This window comes from Arachis stenosperma, chromosome 2 (assembly GCF_014773155.1).
Source record: "Arachis stenosperma cultivar V10309 chromosome 2, arast.V10309.gnm1.PFL2, whole genome shotgun sequence".
Lineage (NCBI taxonomy): Eukaryota > Viridiplantae > Streptophyta > Magnoliopsida > Fabales > Fabaceae > Arachis > Arachis stenosperma.
Genome location: NC_080378.1, coordinates 117,830,388 through 117,856,231, shown reverse-complemented (window position 1 = coordinate 117,856,231; position 25,844 = coordinate 117,830,388). Strand labels below are relative to the sequence as shown.

The 25,844-nt window shown below is 33.3% G+C and overlaps 4 protein-coding genes across 4 annotated transcripts; 2 read left to right on the top strand and 2 right to left on the bottom strand.

Annotated features, from left to right (window-relative positions):
• Window positions 1-12,714: 12,714 nt before the first annotated feature.
• LOC130963573 (MATH domain and coiled-coil domain-containing protein At3g27040-like) lies at window positions 12,715-14,702 on the bottom strand. Its single transcript, XM_057889675.1, has 3 exons — window positions 14,575-14,702; window positions 14,295-14,488; window positions 12,715-13,346 (listed from the first exon to the last, which is right to left on the bottom strand). Exons 1-3 carry the CDS (start codon window positions 14,700-14,702, stop codon window positions 12,715-12,717), a joined length of 954 nt encoding a protein of 317 aa, XP_057745658.1.
• Window positions 14,703-15,979: 1,277 nt separating this feature from the next.
• LOC130963572 (uncharacterized) lies at window positions 15,980-17,672 on the bottom strand. Its single transcript, XM_057889674.1, has 4 exons — window positions 17,551-17,672; window positions 17,283-17,437; window positions 16,637-16,761; window positions 15,980-16,462 (listed from the first exon to the last, which is right to left on the bottom strand). The coding sequence occupies exons 1-4, from the start codon at window positions 17,670-17,672 to the stop codon at window positions 15,980-15,982; spliced, it is 885 nt and encodes a 294-aa protein (XP_057745657.1).
• A 2,881-nt stretch (window positions 17,673-20,553) lies between these two features.
• Window positions 20,554-23,139, top strand: LOC130963571 (uncharacterized). Its single transcript, XM_057889673.1, has 2 exons — window positions 20,554-23,001; window positions 23,101-23,139. Exons 1-2 carry the CDS (start codon window positions 20,554-20,556, stop codon window positions 23,137-23,139), a joined length of 2,487 nt encoding a protein of 828 aa, XP_057745656.1.
• A 962-nt stretch (window positions 23,140-24,101) lies between these two features.
• LOC130963570 (uncharacterized) lies at window positions 24,102-25,844 on the top strand. The gene is made up of 3 exons (XM_057889672.1): window positions 24,102-24,437; window positions 24,525-25,058; window positions 25,164-25,844. The coding sequence occupies exons 1-3, from the start codon at window positions 24,102-24,104 to the stop codon at window positions 25,842-25,844; spliced, it is 1,551 nt and encodes a 516-aa protein (XP_057745655.1).

The window sequence follows — 25,844 nt, the reverse complement described above, 5'->3', positions numbered from 1 at the left end:
TTCATTAAATCAAGTAAGTAATGATACTGAGACAATGCGAGTGTAAATAAACTTGAAACTTGATCTATTTATGTGAGTGGAACAGACTAAGCTGCGTAACATGAAAATTGAAACGTAAGGTTTTTAATTTTTAGCTAAACTTAGAGATCAATAAAATAGCCACTCCCGTTGGATTTTTTTTACAAAGATAGGAGACTCGAACCCACAACCTCTTAATTGAGTATGGAGAAATTATGTCATTTGAGTTATTACTTATTGGCCCACTCCCGTCGATTTTTTTTAAGTACTTGTCAATTAATTATAGTTTTATTTTAAAGGATTTTGCTAACTTGTATATTAAGTACATAGATTAAATATATTATAAAAAATATTTTTTTAAAATTATAACAATCTTTTTTTATATTTTCAATCGTTGAATACATTAAATATATTAAAAAAAAATTATTCTTATAATTTTAAAACATGTACTTAGGATACAACTTAATTAGATCTTATATTAAAATATGATTATTCCACTGCATCTCATTTTAATTTACTTCCTTAAAAACTTATTAATTTAGTTTTACTATAAAGGTTTATATTCTTAATTAAGTAATTACTTTAATAAAAATATTAAACTTGTCTAATCATAAATTGAAAATGGCCAATAATTAAGTAGAGTAATTATCTCGTAGTTCAAAACTGAGATACTCATCATCGTCCATGCATTGGAACTAAACTACAGCTCTACTTTTGAATTGTGATTAATTAATTATTAATCTATACATATTCCTACCCAACCAGTCATTGAACATTGGAAATATATAGGTCAAATGCATTGGAAGAATAATCTAGAATTGGGTCAAATTCAAAGTTTAAAGTTTGACCTCTATACTAGATAGCTACTTCAATATAACAATATAATAATTAATAATAGAAGTGTGCTATCAAATCAGTAAATTTTGTGATTTAAAATTATTATTTAGTCATAATGAATATTTTTAATGGTATAAAATTATATTTAATGAGATGAAATTACTTATTTTTTTATTAATTAAATATTAGCCAAATTTTAATAAAAATATTAGATGCTAAACTTTTTCTTAATGATAACATCAATTGAAAGTAAATTAAAACGTTTTTCTATCACACTTCAAAAGAAAAAATAATGGAACCTATATAAAAGATCGTACATAAGTTAGTGACATTAAAAACTAAATGAAGAATATAATTCAGAAAGAAAAAATCACAATAAGAAAACGATGAAATAGCAAGTAATTTAATTTCATTAGGAGAACATACATTAGAAGCTAGAAATAGCAACGTTCTAATTTCCTTTCATCCAAGATAGTAAGCCAGAAAAAAGTCCATAATTTGTATCATATATTACAGATAGGATATTCCTTGAGCTAATGCATCATTCAAATCTCTCTTTCCAAAGTCTTTCTCAGCAAGGAAAAACTACCAAAATACCCTGAAGTTTACGAACGCTGACAAAAGTATCCATAAACTAAGGAAATTAACGTTGTACCCATGAAAGATGGATTCCGTATGACAAAAGTATCCAAATCCTAAATTTTAGTTAATTTTTTAATAAAATTCCTAAACTACCCTACACTCAACCTCAACTCACTTTTTTAACATTTCATAACCCAATCTGAACCAACCCTTGCCATGGAGTCCGAAACTACTCCTACAACAAACTAGACCGAAATCAATGGTGGTGGTGGTGGTGGAGAATCGAACCTCAACCGATTCACTCATAAGTTTACAATTCATATCCAAACTAAATCAATCAAACACAAAAAATACTCAACATATAAAAAATTTCAAATTTATTCATCCAATTTCTGAAAAGAAGAAAAATGAAATAAAAAATGTTAAAAAAAAAAGAAATACCTTTTCTTCGCCGGCTGTAACATCGTCAATGGCAGAACCTCCATCCACAGCGCCACCCCCCTTTCTTCTTTGATTTCTCTTTACCAAACCCTCTTCCTGCATGCAAGAGCACCACGACCCCTCTCTCTTCTCAGACGTGCGATGATGGTATTCTCCTCTGCTGGTCAGGCGCGCCACGATGACGTTCTCCTCGATTGCAACAGGTGCGCTACGGCAATATTCTCCTCAGGTTGGATCACAGGCGCGCGATGAAGGTGTTGTAGTCACCTTAAGAGTGAAAGGGAGAAGACTCTGTGAGGGTTTTTGAGAGAGGGATAAGTGAGGAAAGAGAAAGAAGTAAGAAGAGAGGGAGTGACGGTAGAATGGGGCAAAGGGTGGGGTAGTTTGAAAATTTTATTAAAAAATCAACAAAAATTTAGGATTTGGATACTTTTGTCATACGGAATCCATCTTTCATGGGTACAGCGTTAATTTCCTTAGTTTATGGGTACTTTTGTCAGCGTTCGTAAACTTCATGGATACTTTTGGTAGTTTTTCCTCTCAACAATTTTCAATTCCCGTTTTGCCCTCTTAACCCTGTCTTCAAGATCAACCACATTTCCCTTCAACTTTGTCACTACCTCTCCTCTCTCCACATAATCTTTCATTCTCAGTGCTGATCTAACGTGAGGCTCAAGCCATGTCAAATCATCAAATCCAACTCTCTCAACTTCATCCCATAAATCTTGAAGCTCTTTATCACATCCGTCATTAATTTATTCTTTTAAGAAGGATTTTGTTATCTTGTGTGTCTTAGAACATTAGTTAAATATACAATAAAAAAATATTTTAATATTTTTGATATATTAAATACGTTGAAAATATGAAAAATTTATTTTTATAATAAATAATATTAAAATCTTTTTTTATAATATACTTGATGGAAATTTTTTAAAAAAAAAATTAACTTAAAAATTAAACAAAATAACATTTTATAAAAGTCAGTTTCCGTTTTATTGAATTATATATACAAACATAATTCAAGTTGTAAAGTAATTTTTTAATGAAAAATCAAATACATTCGTAGTCGTAGATTTCAAGACCGAACCATTAATTAACCCAGTTATATAACCGAATTGCTGGATCACTGAATCAATCAATAAATCGTTGATTCACTAAGTTAACCCGGTCATAATTAAATAAAATATTAAATTATAAAAATAAAAATAAAATTAAAATTAAAAATTAAAAGTTAAAATAAATGTTTTTATAAATATATTAATAACAATCAAATATCAAATATCAATTCTTAGATATAATTTATGACGTAAAAGAGATAATAAATTAATTACTAGTATAAAATATTTTCTCAATTTAAATAAACAAAAGAAAGAAAAAATATAACACAATCAATATATCAAATTTAGTATCCATATGAATTCATATTTAAAAAGATAAAAAATAAAATAAAATCCTTTCAAGGTTTACTATATAATTATCTTTTGTCAAATATAATAATAAGAAACATGTTCGCAAGGTGTTAAAGGAGGAAATGTTGCATTCACAATGTCCCCCTGTTCAAATCTTACCTCCAATATTTGTATAGTATCATCAAATTTTCAATTATGTCTCTACATTTTTTGTCAATTGGATTTATGAATCAATATTTTTTCAATTAAGTCCCTTATGACAATAAACCTTACAAAACATGTTAAAGAAGAGTACAAAAAATTTGAAAATGAGACTTGTTAATTATATTTATATATATATATATATATATATATATATATATATGTAATTTTTTAATTTACAAAACCGCAAATCTAATTCAATCCAAATCGCTTGAAATTGGATTGGATCGCATCAGATTTTTTAAAAAAATCATCCAATCCAAACCGCATCGCAAGTAAAACTAGTGTTCGAATCGAATGAATTTTTAGTTTAAAACCGATCCAAACAGCATTGTGAACACCCCCTATTTTTAGATATAATGAGAGTGTAATAATCTATGAAATTGAAAATGTAAATGCAATGACTATACATTTTCTGTTAATTAATTTCGTCTAATGAATATTATTTCTTTGCTATTTAATATGTATGAAAAATATGATACGAATATAAAGAAAATCACAACAAATTATGCATTGAATTATGAAATAGAAAGTACTTTTGCATTATATATTCAAAGTCATCTGGATAATCACAAAATAAATGATCCACCAATTCATAACAGTGATCCACTCACATAAGAAAAGACAACATCAAAATTCAAAAGTGATTTATATCATAAACAAAACAATGTCACATATTATGACATAGTCTAAAAATCTTACAGAGCAACATCACATATCAAAAAGAAACCTTAGATAGATTAAAGTTTCAATTAAGTGTTGTCTTTCTAATTCCTTACTTAAGTCTTTCACTCCTTCTCACACTAAAGACTTTGGTCTTAGACAAAGACAGAAATGCTGGTGCAATTGGAATAGATGGCTGAAATGGTATTATAGTGATAGGAACTGAGTGAGATGACGTTATAAGAGTGTTCGGTGGCTGATAAAGTGGCACAGTGATGAGAACTGACTGAGATGGTGATGCAATGGTGTTTGATGGCTGAAATGGTGATACAGAAATATTTGGTGGCTAAAATGGTAATGCAGTGATGAAAGATGGCTGAGATAGTGGTACAATGATATTTGATAGTTGAGATGGTAATACAGTGGTGATCCACAATAATATTCATAAGTAAGAAATGTTTATACAAGTTATTTACACCCTCAAATAAACATGATATTATATTATTATCAATATATATTAATACACTACCTATCTACATAGTTGAATGATGAGAGCATGAAAATGGGATAGATGGTTATGGATGATAATATTCAATCATATACCTTTTGTTTCTGTCATTTTGTCATCAATCTGATTAATTAGGGACAACTTGAATCTTGCATTTCGGATCCACTCATCAAGAAGATGAGCAGAATTCCCAGCATCCAAATAAATTGACAAACATTCACATTCTTCTTCTTCCTCATTCTCAAATGGATATAAAACTATCCTCCTAAACATGATTTAAAAAAGTATAATTAAAGCATCCTAAAATTAGAGTAGGATTAAATTCAATTGCAAGCAGTCAAGCACCGTACCATGGATAAGAGTCAGTGAGCAAAGTCTGAGTTCAATTCAGTAGGGGTAAGCATGGGTTGGTTTGGTTTGGGTTTAAGATAAAATTAGAATTGAACCGATTAAAATATAATTGGTTCAATTTTTTTTTTGTATATATTCGAACCAAATCAAACCGATTAAGAATGGATTTGTTCGATTCGGGTAATTATTGGGTACCGATAACTTTAAAATTCATAAAAAAACCAAATTTTTATCTTAAAAATTTAACAATAACATCAATAGAAATAATCCAAACAAGTTAAACACCAAATACATTAAAAAGTATACTCATTAAAATCTAAACATATTAATAGTGAACAGGGACGGATCCAAAAAGTTTAGTATAGAGGGACCGAATTTTAGATAAATTTTTTTTCATTCCATAAAAATAATTACATATAGTTATTAGAGTTAGTTTTTCAAAAAATTTATCAAAATATATATATATATATAATTATAAATTTTTTTCATAATTTTATTTTTAATATGATAGTTACATAAAAAAAATATAACAATATCAATAGTATATTATAAAATTCTAAAGTACCAATAATTTATAGCGTGTTTAGTTAAAAATAATCATATATCTTACTAATTAAAATTAATTCTTTCAAAATTTTATAAAAATTTGAAAATAAATAATAAATTATTAATTATTTAAAAGACACAATACCTTTATAGAATATAAGATATAAGATATTTTTATAAAAGTTTTTCTTTCAACAACGTAAATTTAGAAGAAAAATAAGTATTTTTTATAAAAAAAGAATATCTAAAGCATATAATGTGATTACCAAAATATAACTACATAAGTTATTATTAATATAATAATATAAATTTTAATATATTAATATAAAATAAACAATTGATTTTTTTAAATAAATATAGAGATTATTATATAAAAACTAATTTAAAAGTTACAAAGACTTGAGGATATGATATTAAATTAGTTAAGTGAAAAATATTAGTGAATTAAACAATCAAGACATAAATCTATCACATAATAAAAAATAATACATATAAAAATACTAAATTATATAATATTTTTTATTTTTTTAAATATATATCTCATATATAAATATAGTTTCTAAAAATTTTGGGAGGGCCGAGGCCACCACTCGTCCCTCTCTAAGTCCGTCCCTGATAGTGAATAATCTTTGTCTAATAGAAATACAAATTTGTTAATTAAACACCAATTTTTTTATTTAATTAATATATGATCGGGTTCACGGGTTGGTTCGGATTCTGCATTCCCAAAATCGATATCCGAACCAATCATTAACAAAGGTTATCAGTTTGATTCGGGTTGAATCTGATTACCCGTTAGTTCAAGAACCAATTTAATTGGTTCGATTCGGGTTCGAACAGGTAATCAAGTACCCGCTACCCATACTCACCCCTACAATTTAGAGAAGTTGTTGATGGCCCATGTGAACAGTTGCTTTTTGATATTCCATTTCTAGATCAAGAAAACACTTATGTTGAGAATTATACACACGGCGTTATCTTGATTTATTTATGTGATTGGAAGAAACTACTTAACATGAAAGTTGAAAAATAACCTCTTTTGTTTTTTTCAATTTTTTTTTCTTGTTATAAGCATCGTTGTTAGCTAACTCTTTTTTCAATACAAAACTTTCCTTGTTTCTTTAATTAATGGCTCAATTCCTTTTAGATAAGAAAAATGTTAGATTACCAATATACTTTATTATTTTTAGTCAGTAATTAATTAATAATATTTGAGAATTTATTCAAAATTGTTCCTAAATAGTTCTAAAGTAGACGATTTGATTTCTAATAAAAATTAATTATATAGTTAATCTCCAATATTTTCTGGTGTTAGACGAATTGATCCTTTTTGACACTACTCCGTTTAGTACTGACAAAACAATCTGATGTATTACGTCAATTTGGTAACTCAATCGTTAAGTACCATGTGTTAAATTAGGACAAATTAGTCAACTTAAGCAAACCATTTATCAAGCTGTCCCAAAAAAATCGCATATCAAACAAATAAGTCCCTAAAAAACTCATATCAAGCAAAAATAAATCCCTAATCGTTTCATTTAAACCCTTCAATCTCCCTAAAACCAAATTTTATACACAATTCTAATACTACTTTGTAATTGCTTGGCTTACACAAACCTAGTAACAGATATACAATTATTCTCACAAGACTACAAATATAATCACACCAATACAAATATAATCGCAACAATACAAATATGTTTAGATCATATTAGAAAAAAGAAATAGGTAAAAAATTAGCCATTATATACGGCATACAAAATACACTACTAAACATTCTATAATTGACAAAAGTAGAATACTAGACAATAGAATTATTATAAAATCCTAGAGACATCAGTGTTCTGAATTTAGTATACAGAATGATAGAAATTTAACTAATAAGCAAAATACAAAAATATCTTTATATATAATCTTAATCTTAATTAGGGTTTAGGGTATTCCATATCCTAGTTGATCATCCAAATCTATTTCTAGAAAACCTTCTTCATCCATTGCCAATTCTTTCTTTGTTGTTTCAATAACAGCATCTATATCAATTCCCTCTGCTTTCAGGGTCTTAACTTTTTCTTCCAAATCAACCACATTAGCCTTAAGCTTTTCCACTTTGGCTGCATTCTCAAAATAGGTCAAAGCAGATTTAACATGTGTCTCCAACCAACTCAAATCATCAAATCTAATCTCAGCTTCTTCCCATAAATCTTGTAACTCCATACAAGCATCATCACTCTTCATGTCCTTCACTTTCTTAGTCTTTAGAAAATGAAGAGTTTCCCTAATGTTGTGAATGAAAGTTGATTGAACCTTTGGCTCCTTTTTCTCTTTCTATGGCTTTCAATAAGAGAAGGGTACTTTGAACATGATTTTTCTAGTAGTTTAACATATTCTTTCTCCATTCTGCATAATCCCATGAAATCCAAGAATAAAGCTGTGGACTTCATAACTGAACATGGGTGATTTTTATCATGATCAAGTCCTAAACCATTGACAGAAATCTCAGCAACAACAATGCAAGTGCCGTTTACAAGAAACCCGTTTTTGCGGTTAAGAACTAGTTCTGAATGTACTTTGAAGTAAACAGGTTCAACTCCTTTTTTGAGCCGATGAATATTGATATTCTCACTCTCTGGCAAAATCACAAATCATAGGTCAAAATAAAGTTTGATCAGAAAAAATGACGCTAAATGATTAATCAAAAGGACAGAGGATATCCATCAAAGAATATAATGATACCATTTATTATTGTGGATTTGCCTTGAAACTGATCAACTAAAGAGAGCTTGAAGTTAAGAGATCTCCATCCAACAATGTCCACAGCATACAATCGATCTACCAATAAGCCTCGTAAAATAATGTCGGTGACACTTGGAAGTATAGCTATCTGCCTAAGAGAATCCAAAGGTAACAGAATTTATATAAATAAGTAAACATGCAAAATCACTCATATTCGTTCGTCCATTATTATATTGTAAGCAGTTAAAGTTTTGAACTTTGTGGAGTCAAGGTCCAGAATATTTTTGACAAATCGAAAACATTAAAAATAAAATGAAACGAAAAGTTAAAAGTAATATTTTGAAAGAATGAGAAATGCTTAGAAGAAAAAGGTATCGCTGTAAGTACATACCAGGAATAGGGGCCGACGAAGAAGGTGTCGGAGTAGAAGAATCTGGTACTAGAAAAGAAGTTGTTAATGGTCCATGTGAACTTGCTAGTTGTTAAAACCTTTACGTCTTCTTTCTCCTTTTCCATTCTCCTTCCACCCGCCAAGTATTAGTGAAACCCCAAAGTAATCAACACAATGCTCGGAGTTCTACTTATATATCAGCAAATATTTAAAGTAAAAATTAGAAATCAGAAAAAAAACCTTACCAACAATCTTCTCTTTTTCTTAGCCTACTCTTTCTTACTACCAAACTTTTTTTTTCCTTTTAAGTTGACGGGGTGAGACCCCAATGGGCGGGAGAGATAGATTACTTATATTATAAATAAATTTTAATAAATGTTATATTAAAAATATTTTAGAGAATATAATATAAATAGATTTTGAATTTTTTTTGAAAAAGATATAGATTATTTATATTAGAGTTATATAAAATTATATTTTTTTTATTTGTATTAATTGTTTTTTTTTTCATTTTTAGATTTGTATTAATTGCTACGCTTTGTTTTTTTTTTTGCGTTTTTTTGTAAATAATTAAAAAATGAATGAATGAGAATGAAAAACATACAAAAATGTTAAATTAAATTTAAGAAATTTTTGACAATTAGAATGAGAGATTAAGAAATGAAGAGTAGTAAGAGTCTTAATATGTATAAGTTATAGAATTTGAATATTTGTAACTGAAATTTTTTATAATTATTATTATTAAGACACTTTTAATGTATGTTTATTACATTTAATTAGTATTTGATGTTTCAATTGAATAATAATAGATAAGAATTTTTTGTTTTAAATTTTTTAAAATATTTTACTAAATAGTGATTGGTTGATTTTCATCTTTTGCCAAGTCATTAGAATTGCTGATGTGGCACCATTAGCAAAGAAAAGATGGCGTAAACTCATTGTGGAGAAAGTTAGTATCAGCTTTTATATATTATAAAAATGTTAAATTAAATTTAAGAAATTTTTGACAATTAGTATGAGAGATTAAGAAATGAAGAGTAATAAGAGTCTTAATATGTATAAGTTGTAGAATTTGAATATTTGTAACTGAAATTTTTTATAATAATTATTATTATGACACTTTTAATGTATGTTTATTGCATTTAATTAGTACTTGAATAATAATAGATAAGAATTTTTTATTTTAATTTTTTAAAAATATTTTACTAAATAGTGATTGGTTGATTTTCATCTTTTGCCAAGTCATTAGAATTGTTGATGTGACATCATTAGTAAAGAAAAGATGGTTTAAATTCCTTGTGGAAAAGGTTAGTATCAGCTTTTATATATTATAAATAGATAGATAGATTTAGCAAGATTTGAGTGGTGGATTCTAAAATTTTGCCAAGTAAGCGATGGTGCTGACATGGCGTTAGTAGAAGAAGATAAATAACTTAGAAGTAATGTGGGTAAACCTAATTTTGGTTGTGGCTGTTGAATAGAACAGTTTAAAAAAAGAGGAATATATAAACCTGTGCTACTTGCAATGAGTTCACAATTAAAATGTTCTTATTTATAACAAATAAATAGGGCTATTAAAAATGATATTGAACAACAGAATGAGAAGAGTAAACGACAAAGTTGAAAATTTTTAGGAAGATACTTGGGACGAATTTCCTACGTTGGCTACGCCGAATGGTAACGTTGGTCTGAGACCCAGAATCGAGTTCCGACAGAAAAACCGCAACAGAAGGAATGGAGTTTGCCCTAGTTTCTGCAATTTATGCAATGCGGCTCCGCTGGAGATGGACATCGTGATGGACAATTTATTTTGAGGAAAAAAAAATGGCTCATGGGACCGGAAGAGAATGGAGGAAATAGGATCTTGATACGGAAAGGTGCTAAAAAGAAGAGAGTTTCGAGAAGTATGAAAAAGGTAATAAGCTCTTTGGTTTTCAGAGCTTTTTTTGGGGTAAATGTTAACTTGTGTTTTTTTTTTTAGAAATAAGGATTAATTTGAAAAAAGTTAAGTTGTTGGTTTTTATTGTATTTTTTAGTTGTTTTTTGAGTTTTTTTTATTTGAAAATAAAAGTTGATTTGGCAAGATTTGAATAGTGGATTCTAAAATTTGTCAAGTAAGCGTTAATACTGACATAACGTTAGTAAAAGAAAAATAACTTAAAAATAATATGGATAAACTTATATACCTACTTTTATATATTAAGAATAGATGACTCAATGTCTTTTAAATAAACTATTATTAATAGAGATCAATAATAGCCACTTCCACTTATTGTTTTGAAGTACTTGTTAATTAATTATAGTTTTTTTTAAATATTATTTTCAATTTTTCATTGCATCACATTTATTTCAATGCCCTAAAAATTAATTTAACTTAATCTTACTATAAATAAAGATTTATATTCTTAAATTAATTAATTAACTTAATTTTACTGCCTTAAACCCTTTTTAAGAACAATAAAAGTCTGATTATTATTATTTGGGAATAAAAAAAGCACACATGCATGAGTATATGAAGAAATGCCCTTTTTGTTTTATAATAAATTGAAAATTTATATCATCAATAGAAGTGGCTAATAATTAAGTAGAGTAATTTTTCCGTGGTTCAAAACTGAGATCTTAATCATGGTCCATGCATTAGAAACTACACTACAGCACAACTTGTGAATTGTGATTAATTAATTATTAATCTATACAAATTCCTACCCAACTAGTCATTGAACATTGGAAATATACAGGTCAAATGTATTGAAAGAATAATCCAGAATTGGGTCAAATTCAATGTTTAAGTTTGAACTCAATACTAGCTAGCTACTTCAATATAACAACATATTAATTAATAATAACAATTGAAAGGGAATAAAGAAATTAAACCCCATGTTATTATAGTTGTGAATTTCGAAGAGGTTATGACTTATGAACGTCTTTAATACCATTTTGACACAAGTTTACGATATGCGAGAATTACTTCCCAATATGTCTGACGTGATAATTTCTATCTTTATTATTATTAGATGGTTTATCAAAAGTATTAATAAATCATCAAAAGCAGAAATTCACTGTGATTTCGAATGCATTCAATTCAATACATTGAAATTCCAATTATTTTTTTTCAAAGATAATAGAGTGGTATTATTACAATTTGACAAAATTACCACTGATCCAAATAGTTTAATGCATATAGACGTAAAGGTAAATTGGGCCTCTACTGAAGAAGATATGAATAAAAGACAAAACACCAACAAAAAAGTTAAAATTAGACGAAAGAGTGGAAAGACCTAATTCTTCTCAATTAATTAGCAAAGTTCAATAAATTTAATTGTTAACAAAAGTTTGTATTTTTTAATTAATTTCTTTCCAATATTACACTCTACTTAATTAGATTATTAACAAAAACTCATTATTTAAGAAACTCAAGATAAAAAATAAAAATATAAACCAATGTCAAAAAAAAATTTGATCAAAACAGTCCATCCTACTAAGAAACCAACTAGAAAGCTAAAACAGAATTAACTAGTTAAAAGATAAGTATATTATAAAAAAAAAAACAACCCTCTTTATCCTAATTTTTTAAATTTTAAAATTAAGAATAAAAACTATTTTTAACTAATTGATTTTAAATTGGCTATATATCCTAATTAGTTTTTTAGACTTTTATTATAGTAAGAAAATTTTAAAAAAATTGATTCAATTATAATTTTAAAAATTATTGAGTTTAATTTTAAATTTTGGGGACAGAATTGTAATTTAACTCAACAGAAAAGAAAAAAAATAATAAAACCTATAGAAAGTCAAAAATGGAAAAGAAAAAAATAATGGAACCTATAGAAGGTCGTTCATAAGGTAGGGACATTAAAAAATAAATGAATAATATAATTCAGAAAGACAAAATCACAATAAGGAAATTAAAGGATGAAATAGCAAGTTGTTTAATTTCATTAGAAGAACATACATTAGAAGCTAGAAATAGCAATGTTCTAATTTCGTTTCAACCAAGATAGTAAGCCAAAAAAGTCCATAATTTGTGTCATACATTACAGATAGGATATTCCATGAGCTAATGCATCATTCAAATCTCTCTTATCAAAGTCTTTCTCAGCAATTTCCAATTCCCTTTTTGCCCTCTTTAACCTGTCTTCAAGATCAACCACATTTCCCTTCAGCTTTGTCACTATCTCTTCTCTCTGAATATAATCTTTCATACTCAATGCTGATCTAACATGAGGCTCAAGCCATGTCAAATCATCAAATCCAACTTTCTCAACTTCATCCCATAAATCTTGAAGCTCTTTACGAGCAGCATCGTCATTCATCATATCCTTCATTTTCTTAGTCTTGAGAAAATGCAGAACTCTTCCCAAAGCTGTGAATCCCCCTTCAATGAACCTTTGGCTACTCTTTATAAGGCTTTCAATAAGAGAAGGGTGCTTTGAACATGCTTTATCGAGCAATTCAAGATGAACTTTTCCGATTTTCCCTCCACCATTTAAATCTATTAACCTGCTCCCAAGCGAGGCATTGTTATTCACAGAAGCTTCGGCAACAATGACGCACGAGTCGTTTACAAGAAACCCATTTTTGGAGTCGAGAAATTTGTCAAAAGTTATGAACGATGAATAACCCATTCTAACATGGCTTTTTAAGAAATCAATACAGATATCATCACCTGGAAAAATGACAAAACAAATTAAAGGTAAGAAATTCTTTTGATGACGATAAATTGTATTAAGATTATTGAATACTATCTCTTCATAATGTAGTAATGAAAATGACATTATGAATTAATGGGAATGCATGCTATGGAGTTCGGTAGGTGACAATGTGAATTAGGAAGAATAATATAAAATTGAATGTAGGTTATGAGAATAAATACTAGATTAATCAATATTATTTGTGTAACTAAGCTTAAGTAGATTAATGACTTAGTCTTGTAGTATTTAATGTATTATCAGTGTGGCTGATAGGGTTTAAAGAAAACTAAAGTCATATCTTAACACAATATATCACAATTTCAAGCAATATGATTTTTAACTGGGCCAAATATAGATATATTAAAATTAGTCATTGATAAAATATAAAAATATAAAATACATATTAAAAATAAATTAAATATAATATGACTGATTTTAGTGATTAATTTTTAAAATATAAATAAAATTTTTGTATAATTTATATTATTTATTAACAAATAGTTAGTTCTCCGGCTATAAGGTGACCTTTTTAGTTTGAAATTTTTGATAATGAAAAAAGAATAATAAGATATGATTTTTTGAATGATCATCGTCGGAGCATCTATATCGGTGCATGATTCCACGATATTCTTATAAGCAAATTTTCATACAAGTTTTTTACACTCAATCAAATAAACATGCCCTTCATAACAATAAGGAAAAGTATATGGATGATGTGTTTTTAAAAAGGAAAAGTTTAGGAGGCGCTAACTTTTGTGTTTTGTTGTCAACATTTAACCATCAAAAGAAAGATGAGTGATCTTCCACCATTGGATGTAATCTCTCACCGATGACCAATTGATGATTACAAAATATAAAAGTTGCTGGCTAAAAAAAATAAATTGACAATCACAAAATTAAAAAAAAAAATGTTGGTCACTTACTAGTTGTCTTGGTTCTCGTCATTTTGCAATCAACTTGATTAATTAAAGACAACTTGAATCTTGAACAATATAGGATCCGCTCAACATGAATAGCAGAATCCACAGCAACAAAATAAATTGACAATCCTTTTTCTTCTTCTTCTTCGTAATCTTCGTCCTCGTCGTCGTCACCTTCACGGTATAACAATAGCCTCCTAAACATGATTAAAAAAAAAGTAAAAAAATTAAAGCACTCCAAATATTAAAGTAGGAGTTAATTATTCAGTTGCAAGCACCGTACCATGGATTAGCACCAGCGAAGAACGTCTGAGAATAGAGCATCTTGCAGTTCTTCAGTTCTTGAGAGAAGTTGTTTATAGTCCATGTGAACTTCACAACTGTTTCCAGGTTTGCTTCTTGATTCAACATTTCCTTATAATTAAGTAAAGACTTTTGTTAAGAAGCGAAGCTTCGGGGTTATCTTGTTTTATATATGTGAGTGGAACAACCTAATAAGCTGCGTAACTTGATACTTGAAATGTAACGTTTTTTTAGGTAAACTTTTAATTTCTTGTTCCTTTAATTAATGGCAATGCCTTTTAGATAAACCATTATTAAAAGAGAATAATTGCCACCCCCATTGATTTTTTAAACATTTTTCAACTAATCATCAAATTTTCTTTTTCCTTTAAAAAAAAATGAAATTATGATTTCCGTTGCATCTTATTTAATTTATTGCCTTGAAAAATTAATAAATTTAATTTATTTTAATTTTACTATAAATATTTATACTCTTAACTATTAATAATTCTATTGAAAATATGACTCTTGTTTTTTTTTTAAAAAAAATCTGATGAATACAGGAAGCAATTATCTTTGGTTTCATCGTAATTGAAAACTTGTAATAAATGAAAATGCCTTCAATAGTTAAGTAGAGTAATTTTCTCGTAGTTCAAAATTGAGATGTTCATTTCCCATGCATCGAAAACAACTACACTACGGCACTACTTGTGAATTGTGATTAATTATTAATCTTACATATTCCTATCAGATCTAAACATTTGAAATATATATAGAATGTTGTTTTATATATATATATGAAAAGTAATCCAGAATTGGGTAAAATCCAGAGTTTATTTGATGTTTGAACTCCGTATATATATATACGATTACGAGCTGCTTCAATGAAACGACATATAATAATTAATTGGCCGCTAGGGAGACAAAATAAACTGATTTTTGGGGTGGGTTCACCAAGAATCGAACTCTTGACTTTTCGGATCTAGCGCTCTAATACTATATTATGATACCACTCATCCCAAAAGCTTCAGTTAATGGTAAAAGGTAACACTAATATCTCTAATATTCTATAAACCTCCATTGTGCATATTGTATAAATATTCCATTAGCTCCTCATACTTTCCCTAATTAATAACAATAATAGAAAGTTTTTCTCTTGGCACTTCAAAATAAAGTAAGAATAGTAATATTTTTATATGGAAAAGTTTATATTGGCTCCTTATAAGTGATTCTTTTTATATATAGGGGCTAGTGTGTATAAACTAATGAAAATAATGTGATCAAAACTGAAAAAAGAAACAAAAAAAAAGAAGATGCGGCCAGTTGTTTACTATGAGAGGAAAAAATAAGGGACATAAAATAGTGGAGGACATGGGAATAGATATATTATATGCGATTAGAGTATTTCACATGCATGCTAGTTCATCATTCAAATCTCTAGCTACAAAGCCTTCTTCCTCTTTCACTAATTCACTTCTTGCTTTTTCAAGATCTCTCTCTGCAACAATCATTTTTTCTTTGAGGCTCTTCACCTCACCCTCTAGAGCAACTACATTACCCTTAAGCCTTTTCACCTTCATCCCTCTCTCCATATGATTCTTCATACCCAATGCAGATTCAACATGTTCCTTCAACCAACTCAAATCATCAAACTTAGCTATCTCAAGTTCCTCCCACAAATCTTGAAGCTCTTTACAAGCATCATCATTCATCATGTCCTTTACTTTCTTAGTCTTAAGAAATTGTAACACTTTCCCTAATATTGTGAATGACCATTCATTGAACTTTTGACTCATGTTCCTCTTCCTATGGCTTTCAACAAGATTTGGACGCTTTGAACATACTTTTTCCAACAATTGAACAAACTCTTTCTCTATTCTGCATAGACCCTTGAATTCCACTAACACAGTATCCTTAGGAGAGTCATCATCATCATCTTCTTCTTCATCATCATCATCATCATCATCATCATCATCATCATCATCATTAGTATCTGTATTTTCATCATCATGTTCGTCGTCATCATCATTAGTATCTGTATTTTGATCATCATATCCAAAAACCTCAGCAACAATTGTGCATGTGTTATCCACAAGAAACCCATTGTTAGGACTTAGAAATTCATCTGAAGATATAAACGATTTGTAACCAAATTTAACGTTCTCTGAGCTGAACAAGTGCTTGTTCTCTGCAAAAATAAAATCATACGTTAAAAGTAGTAAAAATAATGGTATAAAATAATGACAATAAATTTGGAGAAAATTAAATTAAATTCTATAAACGCACGGTGTCTAATATATGAATCCTCTGGTAATAAATGCTAGTATTTGCAAATTAAATCATGTAGAAATATAATTATTTATACTTCAAATGAAAACCCTATATTCATAAGAATAGTACACATAATTGAAGCTGAACAGCAACATGATACCACATATTTCAAGCAATTGAAAGTGAAGAGGAAAAAAAAATTAAAAATCAGCAATTTTTAGTATATTTAACTATTATTTAATCAAAATAAATATTAAATTATCTTTAACAAATAAATTTAATAATTTATGCATATAAATTCTAAAAAAATATAGCCATAAACAATATCGATTTATGCCTGCAAAATTTTGATAAATATAAATATAAACTACATCTCTTTCGTGTAAAAAATAATAATAATAATTACTTAGCATTGCTAAAAAAAATTAAGAAAGATACTTGTCCTAGTTTTGGTCTTTTTGCGACAGAATTCATTAATTAGAGACAACTTGAAACCAGCATATCTGGTTTTGGCATTAGCAATGTCCACAGCATCCAAATAAATTGACAAGCCTTTTCCGGTGTTGGCAGCTTTTGGGGTTATCATAATCCGCCTACAATAATCAGATTTAAAGGAATCGTTAAAAATGGTTATTGATAGATTAAAAAAAAAATGAATGAAAACTTTGAAAGTGCATGCATGCATATAAATTGAAATAATATATACCATGCATAGGACCCAGTGAAGAAGGTTTCGGAGTGGAGCTCCCTGCATTCTACTAACTCGTAGAAATTTTCTATGGTCCATGTGAACTTCACAATTGTTTCAACCCGAAAGTAAACCTCCATTTCTAGAACCTAACTGTATTTCTCATTTGCTGATTCAGTAACTTAAAGCGACAAGGTAGAACTTCGGTCTTATAAAACATGCTTAATTACCCAAATCGTTATCTTAAGTGGGACATTTTAGTTATCCAGATTTTAAAATAGGGTTTATTTATTACCTGTCTTAAGTTTAAGGCGCATGTTAAATTTATAAATTAATTTTTTTTGAAAATATAAAAAATTTAAATTTTTAATATAATTTTTTTTGTATTTATTAAATGAAATTATTTAAATTTTTTTATTAATAATAAAGATACATGTTAGATAAATCCTTTAAAATACCAAATTTTTAATATTTATTTTTGTCTGATATTATTGTTTTTTTAGATTTGATTTATTTAATTGAAATTACTGTTTTAAAAATTTTAAAATTTTAAAATTTTTTAAAGATTGATTTATATATCACTTTTTGAATTAGATTAGAGAAAGACAAAATTGTAACGAAAATAAATATTAAAGGTAAACTTATTTTGTGTATTCTAAAATATAAGAGATCAAACTGTCTAATTTTAAAAATTTTAAGGGTGAACTTAAATAATTACTCTTTATCTAAAGTATTTGTCAATTAATAATCTATTTTTAAAAAATAATAGAAAATAGAAATCATTATTTCCATTGCATAAGTTAATTCACAGCCTTGAAAACAATAAATTTAATTTAATTTAACTTTATTATAAAGATTTATTTATATTCTTTAATGACTTAATTTATTGAAAATATGACACTTGTTAAAAACAATAAGACTGTGTTTGTTTCCAAGAATAGGACAAGACATTGAGAACAAGACAAGACAAGATATTGATGGATAGAGACACAAAATTTTGTGTTTTTGTATTCTGTTTGGTAATAAACTAGAACAAATTATGAAAATTCAATTTATTCTTATTTTTTTCCATAAAAAAATTTGAGATGAAAAATATAATAATAAAAAATATAATTATGAAAAATTAACAAAAATAATGAAAGAAAAATAAAAAATAAGTTGTGTCCCTTGTTAGTGTTTCTGTGTTCTTCCTGTTAGGATGGACACAAAATATACTAATTCAGTGTCTCTGGACATATTATCTCTGTCTATGTCTCTTCTACCAAACACAATTTTGTGTCTCAATATCCCTATTTTAATGTCCTGTTTCTGTAAACAAACATAGCTTTTTAGGCTGATTATTATTTGAGGATGAAAAGGCACACATGATGATGAACTTGGTTTCATCGTAAATTGGAAATTTGTAATCAACGAAAACGGCCAATAATTAAGTAGACTAGTAGAGTAATTTTATCTCGTAGTTCAAAATTAAACTGAGATTTTCATCGTCCATGCATTTAACACTACACTAGTCACAACGCGTCAACGCGTACAGCACTACACGCATGTGAATTGTGATTAATTATTAATTATTAATCTCCACGTATACATATATTCCTACCCTCATTGAACATTGGAAATACATAGGCCAATGTATTGAAAGAATAATCCAGAATTGGGGTAAAATTCAAAGTTTAAAGTTTGAACTCTATGAAGAGATAAATTAAACGGGCATGAATGATATTTTATATAGTAAAATTGAGTAGAAGTGATTAGTAAAAAGAGAGAATAATCAGATTGGCAATACATCTTAATTACACATGTTAAAAATAAAAAACATTTAACATTAGAGAAAATATATAGTAAAACTCAGTAAAAGAGATAAAAATGTCAAGAGTAGTAGATAGAAAAGTGAGAATCAATTTAAATTTTATGAGAATCAAATCTTAAATTTCTCTCTTATTATTAATTAGTTTATTACATCTACAATTATATAATTTTTATTTTAAATTAAAATTTTAAATTTTTATATCATTAACTCTAAAAAATATTTTTAAATTATCACATACAATACATTTTATAAAAAAATCTAAAATCTCAAATTTGTTAGTCTCAGCTTATTAAAAATAAAAAATATAAAAATATTGTTGGTTTATGACTTACAAAATAAATAATAACAAATCAATTTCAATTTATAGATTATGAATGTTATAAGTTTAAAGTTATAAATGTTATACATATAAAATTATGCATGTTAAATTAAATATAGTTTAATAACTTTTACTATACAATTTATATATATATATATATATATATATATATATATTATGTATTATAAAATAATAAAATATGAAAGAAAATTATGAAATGAATTATTAAATATAATTATTAATTGATTAGATTAAAATCAATAAATAAATATACATACAAATATCAAGTAAAAAATTTTAAAATTATGATCTATTAACGCACATATAAAATAATTTTAAAAATACATATCTTAAAATTGGGTAATATTAATACTAAAAATTTATTGTTATAGACATTGTATATATAAAAATATGAATATTATGAGTATGAAATTATAGATGTTTGTTACGGCCCGGCCCAAAACCAGCTTTGGGCCGACCCGACCCATGTAACACCCGACCCGGGCACGCGCCCTACAACCGACCCGGACACACTTCCTGTACGGACCGCACACGTGCTGCAGGACAGCGTCCTTGGGAATATGGGCCTGTCACGTAAGGGGCCCACTACTGACATGTATATAAGGGGAAGATTGGCTCTTCCCCCGAGGTACGTCACTTTCTACATCACTCCCCCTGCTTGTACGATTTCTGACTTGAGCGTCGGAGTGTCTTTGCAGGTGGCACCCCCCCTCGTCCGTTCACCAACTCAAGTGCTCGCCAGCTCGGCAGACCCTCGATCAGCGCACCCAGGACTAAGACACCCTCATCTATCCACCTTTGCATCTTCTGTCCACCCGACCTGTTCAGGAGCCGACCAACGAACATTGGCGCCGTCTGTGGGGAAGTCTAAATGGAAGCTGTACTGGGTCTTGGCGACCAAGGCCGGGCTGCCGGAGCGGAGGGGGCAGCCTCCGTCGCCTCGCAAGGGGGGCGGCGAAGGTCCCCCCATCGACGCACGGGGACACGACCATTTGGAGGAACAGGCGGCGATAGCGCCATAATAATGCAAGAGCTGCGCCACCGAGTCCAGAACCTGGAGCGGCAGCTTGCCGACAGGGAGCGGGACGGACGCTCTACCGATCCGAGCTATACCCCGTCTCCCGGAAGCGAGGAGGAAGACTCTTACCGAAGCCGCCCGCGGACGGAGGCAGAGAGTTCGCGGGAGGAGTCACCCATAATGAGGAGACGAAATGACACGATCATCTACTCTCGAGGCAGACCGACCCATCGAGCGACAAGAGGTCGCGAAGACGGAAGAACACGACAACCTGTGATAATGGGCGCCACCCCGTTCCACCGATCTATCCTCGAGGTCCGGCTGCCGAAACACTTCGACAAGCCAACGGACATAAGGTACGACGGAACTCAAGACCCTCTAGAACACCTGACGGCCTTCGAGGCCAGGATGAATCTAGAGGGAGTAGGCGACGAAGTGAGATGCCGTGCCTTCCCGGTGACCTTAGCAGGACCAGCGATCAAATGGTTTAACGGCCTCCCTCAAGGTTCTATCTACAATTTCTCAGACATCAGCCGCGCATTCCTGGCTCAATTCACAACGCGAATAGCAAAGGCCAAGCATCCTATCAACCTTCTCGGGGTAACCCAAAGACAGGGAGAGCCGACCAGGAGGTACTTAGATCGGTTCAACGACGAATGCTTGGAAATCGACGGCTTAACCGATTCGGTGGCCAGTCTCTGCCTGACGAACGGCCTCCTTAACGAGAACTTCCGAAAGCACCTTACAACGAAACCGGTTTGGACGATGCATGAAATCCAAACGGTGGCCAAAGAATACATAAACGATGAAGAAGTCAGCCGAGTCGTGGCTGCCAATAAGCGGCAGTCCGGTTACGGCCAGGCTCGTCAGTTCGGTGGCGACGGGGAGAGGGCGAAAGAAAAGGCCAGGGAGGAGGTGCCAAACAAAGCACCTAGACCGTTCCCTCGAGTGGGGAAATTTACTAACTACACTCCACTCACCCTCCCCATCATGGAAGTCTACCAACAAATTGCGGAGAAAGGAATTCTCCCGAAGCCCCGACCACTCAAGGACCGCACAGGCGGAAACAAGAACCTTTATTGTGATTACCATAAGGGATATGGCCACCAAACGCAGGACTGTTTCGACTTGAAGGATGCATTAGAGCAAGCGATAAGGGAAGGAAAGCTGGCAGCGTTCTCCCATCTCATCAGGGAGCCGAGAAGGCGTTATCGCGACCAGGACGAGGAAGGCAAGACACGCCCGGTCAAGCGGCGACAAGAGCCTGAAGACAGAGACCACGGCCTCACGGTGATAAACGTGGTAACGGCAAAGAACACTGCACCAAAATCCCGGTCGGCACACAAGAAAGACGCCAAGGTTCTGGCGATCTCATCTTCACCAGTGCAGAGTACCAAAAAACCCCCGTCCATTTCTTTCGGCCCAGAAGATCAATGGTTCAGCGACGCCCCGGAAAACCCTCCCATGGTCATCACGGCCAGAGTAGGAACCGGCCTCGTCAAACGGATCCTTGTCGACACTGGGGCCGACTCAAACATCATGTTCCGAAACGTGTTCGACGCACTGGGGCTGAAGGATGCCGACCTGACGACCCACCAGCACGGGGTTATCGGGTTAGGCGACCACTTCATCAAACCAGACGGAGTCATTTCCCTACCGATCTCGGTAGGACAGATGCAAGGCCGAAGATCGGCGATGGCCGAATTCGTGATCCTCCGAGACTCCACAGCCTACAATATCATCTTGGGAAGGAAGACAATCAATGATTTTGAGGCCATAATCAACACCAAGCTACTAGTTATGAAGTTCGTCACCGATGATGGATCCATAGGGACCATAAGAGGAGACCTCGAAACGGCGGTCGCCTGCGACAACGCCAGCCTTTCCCTCAGAAAGAAGTCCAAGGAAGCATCCGGCGTATTCCTAGCCGACCTCGATGCCAGAGTAGAGGACAACCCGAGGCCGAAACCAGAAGGGGACCTGGAGAAATTTAGCATCGGTGACGAAGGGGAAAGATTCACATTCGTTAACAAGAACCTCCCGCATGAGTTGAAGGAGCCTTTGATTGAAATGATAAGGGCCAACAAGGACCTGTTCGCATGGACGCCAGCCGACATGCCGGGCATTGATCCACAAATCATTTCACACCACCTAGCCGTCAAGCCGGAAGCACGCCCAGTGGCTCAACGAAGGAGAAAGATGTCGGCGGAAAGAGCAGAGGAGGTAGCCAAGCAAACGGCCGGCCTCCTAGAAGCAGGCTTCATACGAGAAGTGGACTACTCGACGTGGCTCTCAAACGTGGTATTGGTGAAAAACACAATGGCAGATGGAGAATGTGCGTGGACTACTCTGACCTCAACAAAGCATGCCCCAAAGATTGCTTCCCCCTCCCCAACATAGATGCACTCGTCGACGCCGCGGCGGGGTACCGGTATCTGAGTTTCATGGACGCCTACTCCGGTTACAACCAGATACCGATGCACCGACCAGACGAAGACAAAACGGCGTTCATAACGCCAGGAGGAACTTTCTGCTACAAGGTAATGCCGTTTGGCTTGAAAAATGCAGGGGCGACATATCAAAGGCTGATGAACAGGATATTCCACGACCTCATAGGGAAAACGGTCGAAGTCTACGTGGACGACATCCTGACAAAAACAACACGACCTGACGATCTCCTAAACGACCTGGCAAGTGTGTTTGCGTCCCTTCGTCAACATGGTATGAGGCTGAACCCCCTCAAGTGCGCCTTCGCCATGGAAGCCGGCAAATTCCTGGGATTTATGATAACTCAGAGAGGGGTAGAAGCCAACCCGGAGAAATGCCAGGCAATACTTCAGATGAAGAGCCCAGGCTGTGTCAAGGATGTCCAGAGGTTGGCAGGGCGATTGACATCACTTTCCCGGTTTCTCGGAGCCTCGGCGACCAAGGCCCTGCCATTCTTCAACCTCATGAAGAAAGGGATGGCGTTTGAGTGGACACCCGCGTGCGAAGAAGCCTTTCAACACTTCAAGGAAATCCTAGCGGCACCTCCCGTTCTCGGGAAGCCAAGGGATGGGGAACCACTGTACCTGTACCTCGCTATAACAAGCGACGCCCTGGCCGCAGTACTAGTGCGGGAAGACGGGAGGACCCAACAACCAGTCTACTTCATAAGCAGGGCCCTACAAGGAGCAGAGTTAAGATATAGCAAATTGGAAAAGCTAGCCTTAGCACTCCTGACTTCCTCGAGGAGATTAAAACAGTACTTCCAGAGTCACCAAGTGGTCGTCAGAATGGACCAAGGGATCCGGCAAGTTCTCCAAAAACCCGACCTGGCGGGAAGAATGATGACTTGGTCCATCGAACTCTCCCAATATGACATACGGTACGAACCCCGGCAAGCCATCAAGGCGCAGGCCATGGCGGATTTTTTGGTTGAAATAACAGGAGACCCAGGCGAAGACATGGGTACACGGTGGAAGCTCCATGTAGACGGAGCCTCCAACCAGACCTTCGGAGGAGCCGGGATCATCCTAGAAAGTCCAAACGGGGTCGTATACGAACAGTCGGTCAGATTCGAGTTTCCCATCTCGAACAACCAAGCAGAATACGAAGCCCTCATAGGAGGCTTGACCCTAGCAGCAGAGGTCGGCGCAAAAAGGCTGGAAGTATGCAGCGATTCCCAAGTCGTCACTTCCCAAGTAAACGGCAGCTACCAAGCCAAGGACCCCTTGTTGCAGAAGTACTTGGAAAAGGTCAAGAGCTTGAGCCAAAAGTTCGACGAGGTCACGGTCCAGCATGTACCCAGAGAAAGGAACACACGAGCAGACCTCCTATCAAAGTTAGCCAGCACGAAGCCAGGGGAGGGAAACCGGTCTCTCATCCAAGGCATGACAAGGGAACCTGCAATTGTACTACACACAACAACCCTAAGTTCTTCATGGCTAGACCCCATCACAAACTACCTAGAACACGGCCAAGTCCCTGCTGACGAAAAGGAAGCGGTGAAATTAAGGAGGGAAGCGGCCAAATACGCCGTCATCCAAGGACAGCTATTCAGAAAGGGGCTCAGCCAACCCCTACTGAAGTGCCTGCACCCCGACCAAACGGACTACGTCCTCAGGGAAGTCCACGAGGGCTGCTGTGGGCACCACATCGGAGGAAAAGCCCTAGCAAGAAAGTTGATCCGAGCTGGGTACTACTGGCCGTCGATGATGGCAGATTCCAAAGAGTTTGTCAAAAAGTGCATAAAGTGCCAACAGAACGCCAACTTTGCCAAGGCACCGGCAAACGAGTTGAGCTTGCTGACGACCTCCCGGCCGTTCGCACAGTGGGGAATCGACCTCTTGGGGCCCTTTCCCGTCGGCCCTGGGCAGGTCAAATATCTCATAGTGGCAATTGATTACTATACCAAATGGATAGAAGCCGAACCATTGGCTAGCATATCCTCTGCCAATTGCAGAAAATTCATGTGGAGGCAGGTGATAACACGGTTCGGGATACCAGAAGTCGTCATCTCGGACAACGGCACACAATTTGCCGACAAAAAGTTCACAGAATTTCTCAACGGCCTAGGTATAAGGCAAAAGTTCTCTTTGGTAGAACACCCTCGGACGAACGGACAAGTGGAGTCCGCCAACAAGGTTATCCTTTCAGGGCTAAAGAAGAGGTTGGACAACAAAAAGGGTGCTTGGGCCGACGAGCTGGCATCAGTTCTCTGGTCTTACCGAACGACCGAGCAGTCCTCCACCAAGGAAACCCCTTTCCGGTTAACGTACGGGGTGGACGCGGTAATACCCGTAGAAATCGGAGAACCGAGCCCACGACTTCTTTTGAAAGGGGTGGAGGAAGCCGTAGAAAAGGACCTGATAGAAGAAGCCCGAGAAATGGCCCACTTGACAGAAACGGCGCTAAAACAAAGAGTTGCGCTCCGCTACAACACCAAAGTGCTCAAAAGGGAATTCGAGCCAAACGACCTCGTCCTGAGGCGAAATGATATCGGCCTGCCGACCCCCGGAGAAGGCAAGCTGGCGGCTAACTGGGAAGGCCCATATAGAGTCAAGAAAGTGATGGGAAAAGGAGCATTCAAACTAGAAAGGCTCGACGGCAAGGAAGTCCCGAGAACTTGGAATGCGGACAACCTTAGAAGATTCTACTCCTAG

Bases quoted from the DNA above. Each gene is read 5' to 3' on its own strand.
- LOC130963573 (XM_057889675.1), bottom strand. From the start codon at position 14,702: ATGTTGAATCAAGAAGCAAACCTGGAAACAGTTGTGAAGTTCACATGG. The intron at 14,489-14,574 runs GTACGGTGCTTG...AATCATGTTTAG, and splicing joins TTCGCTGGTGCTAATCCATG to GAGGCTATTGTTATACCGTG. The intron at 13,347-14,294 runs GTAAGTGACCAA...TCATTTTTCCAG, and splicing joins GACGAGAACCAAGACAACTA to GTGATGATATCTGTATTGAT.
- LOC130963572 (XM_057889674.1), bottom strand. From the start codon at position 17,672: ATGGAGGTTTACTTTCGGGTTGAAACAATTGTGAAGTTCACATGGACC. The intron at 17,438-17,550 runs GTATATATTATT...TGATTATTGTAG, and splicing joins TTCACTGGGTCCTATGCATG to GCGGATTATGATAACCCCAA. The intron at 16,762-17,282 runs GTATCTTTCTTA...TTATTTTTGCAG, and splicing joins AAAGACCAAAACTAGGACAA to AGAACAAGCACTTGTTCAGC.
- LOC130963571 (XM_057889673.1), top strand. From the start codon at position 20,554: ATGGAAGCTGTACTGGGTCTTGGCGACCAAGGCCGGGCTGCCGGAGCG. The intron at 23,002-23,100 runs GTATTGGTGAAA...TCCCCAACATAG, and splicing joins CGACGTGGCTCTCAAACGTG to ATGCACTCGTCGACGCCGCG.
- LOC130963570 (XM_057889672.1), top strand. From the start codon at position 24,102: ATGGCGGATTTTTTGGTTGAAATAACAGGAGACCCAGGCGAAGACATG. The intron at 24,438-24,524 runs GTCAAGAGCTTG...CTCCTATCAAAG, and splicing joins TGCAGAAGTACTTGGAAAAG to TTAGCCAGCACGAAGCCAGG. The intron at 25,059-25,163 runs GTCAAATATCTC...ATGTGGAGGCAG, and splicing joins TTCCCGTCGGCCCTGGGCAG to GTGATAACACGGTTCGGGAT.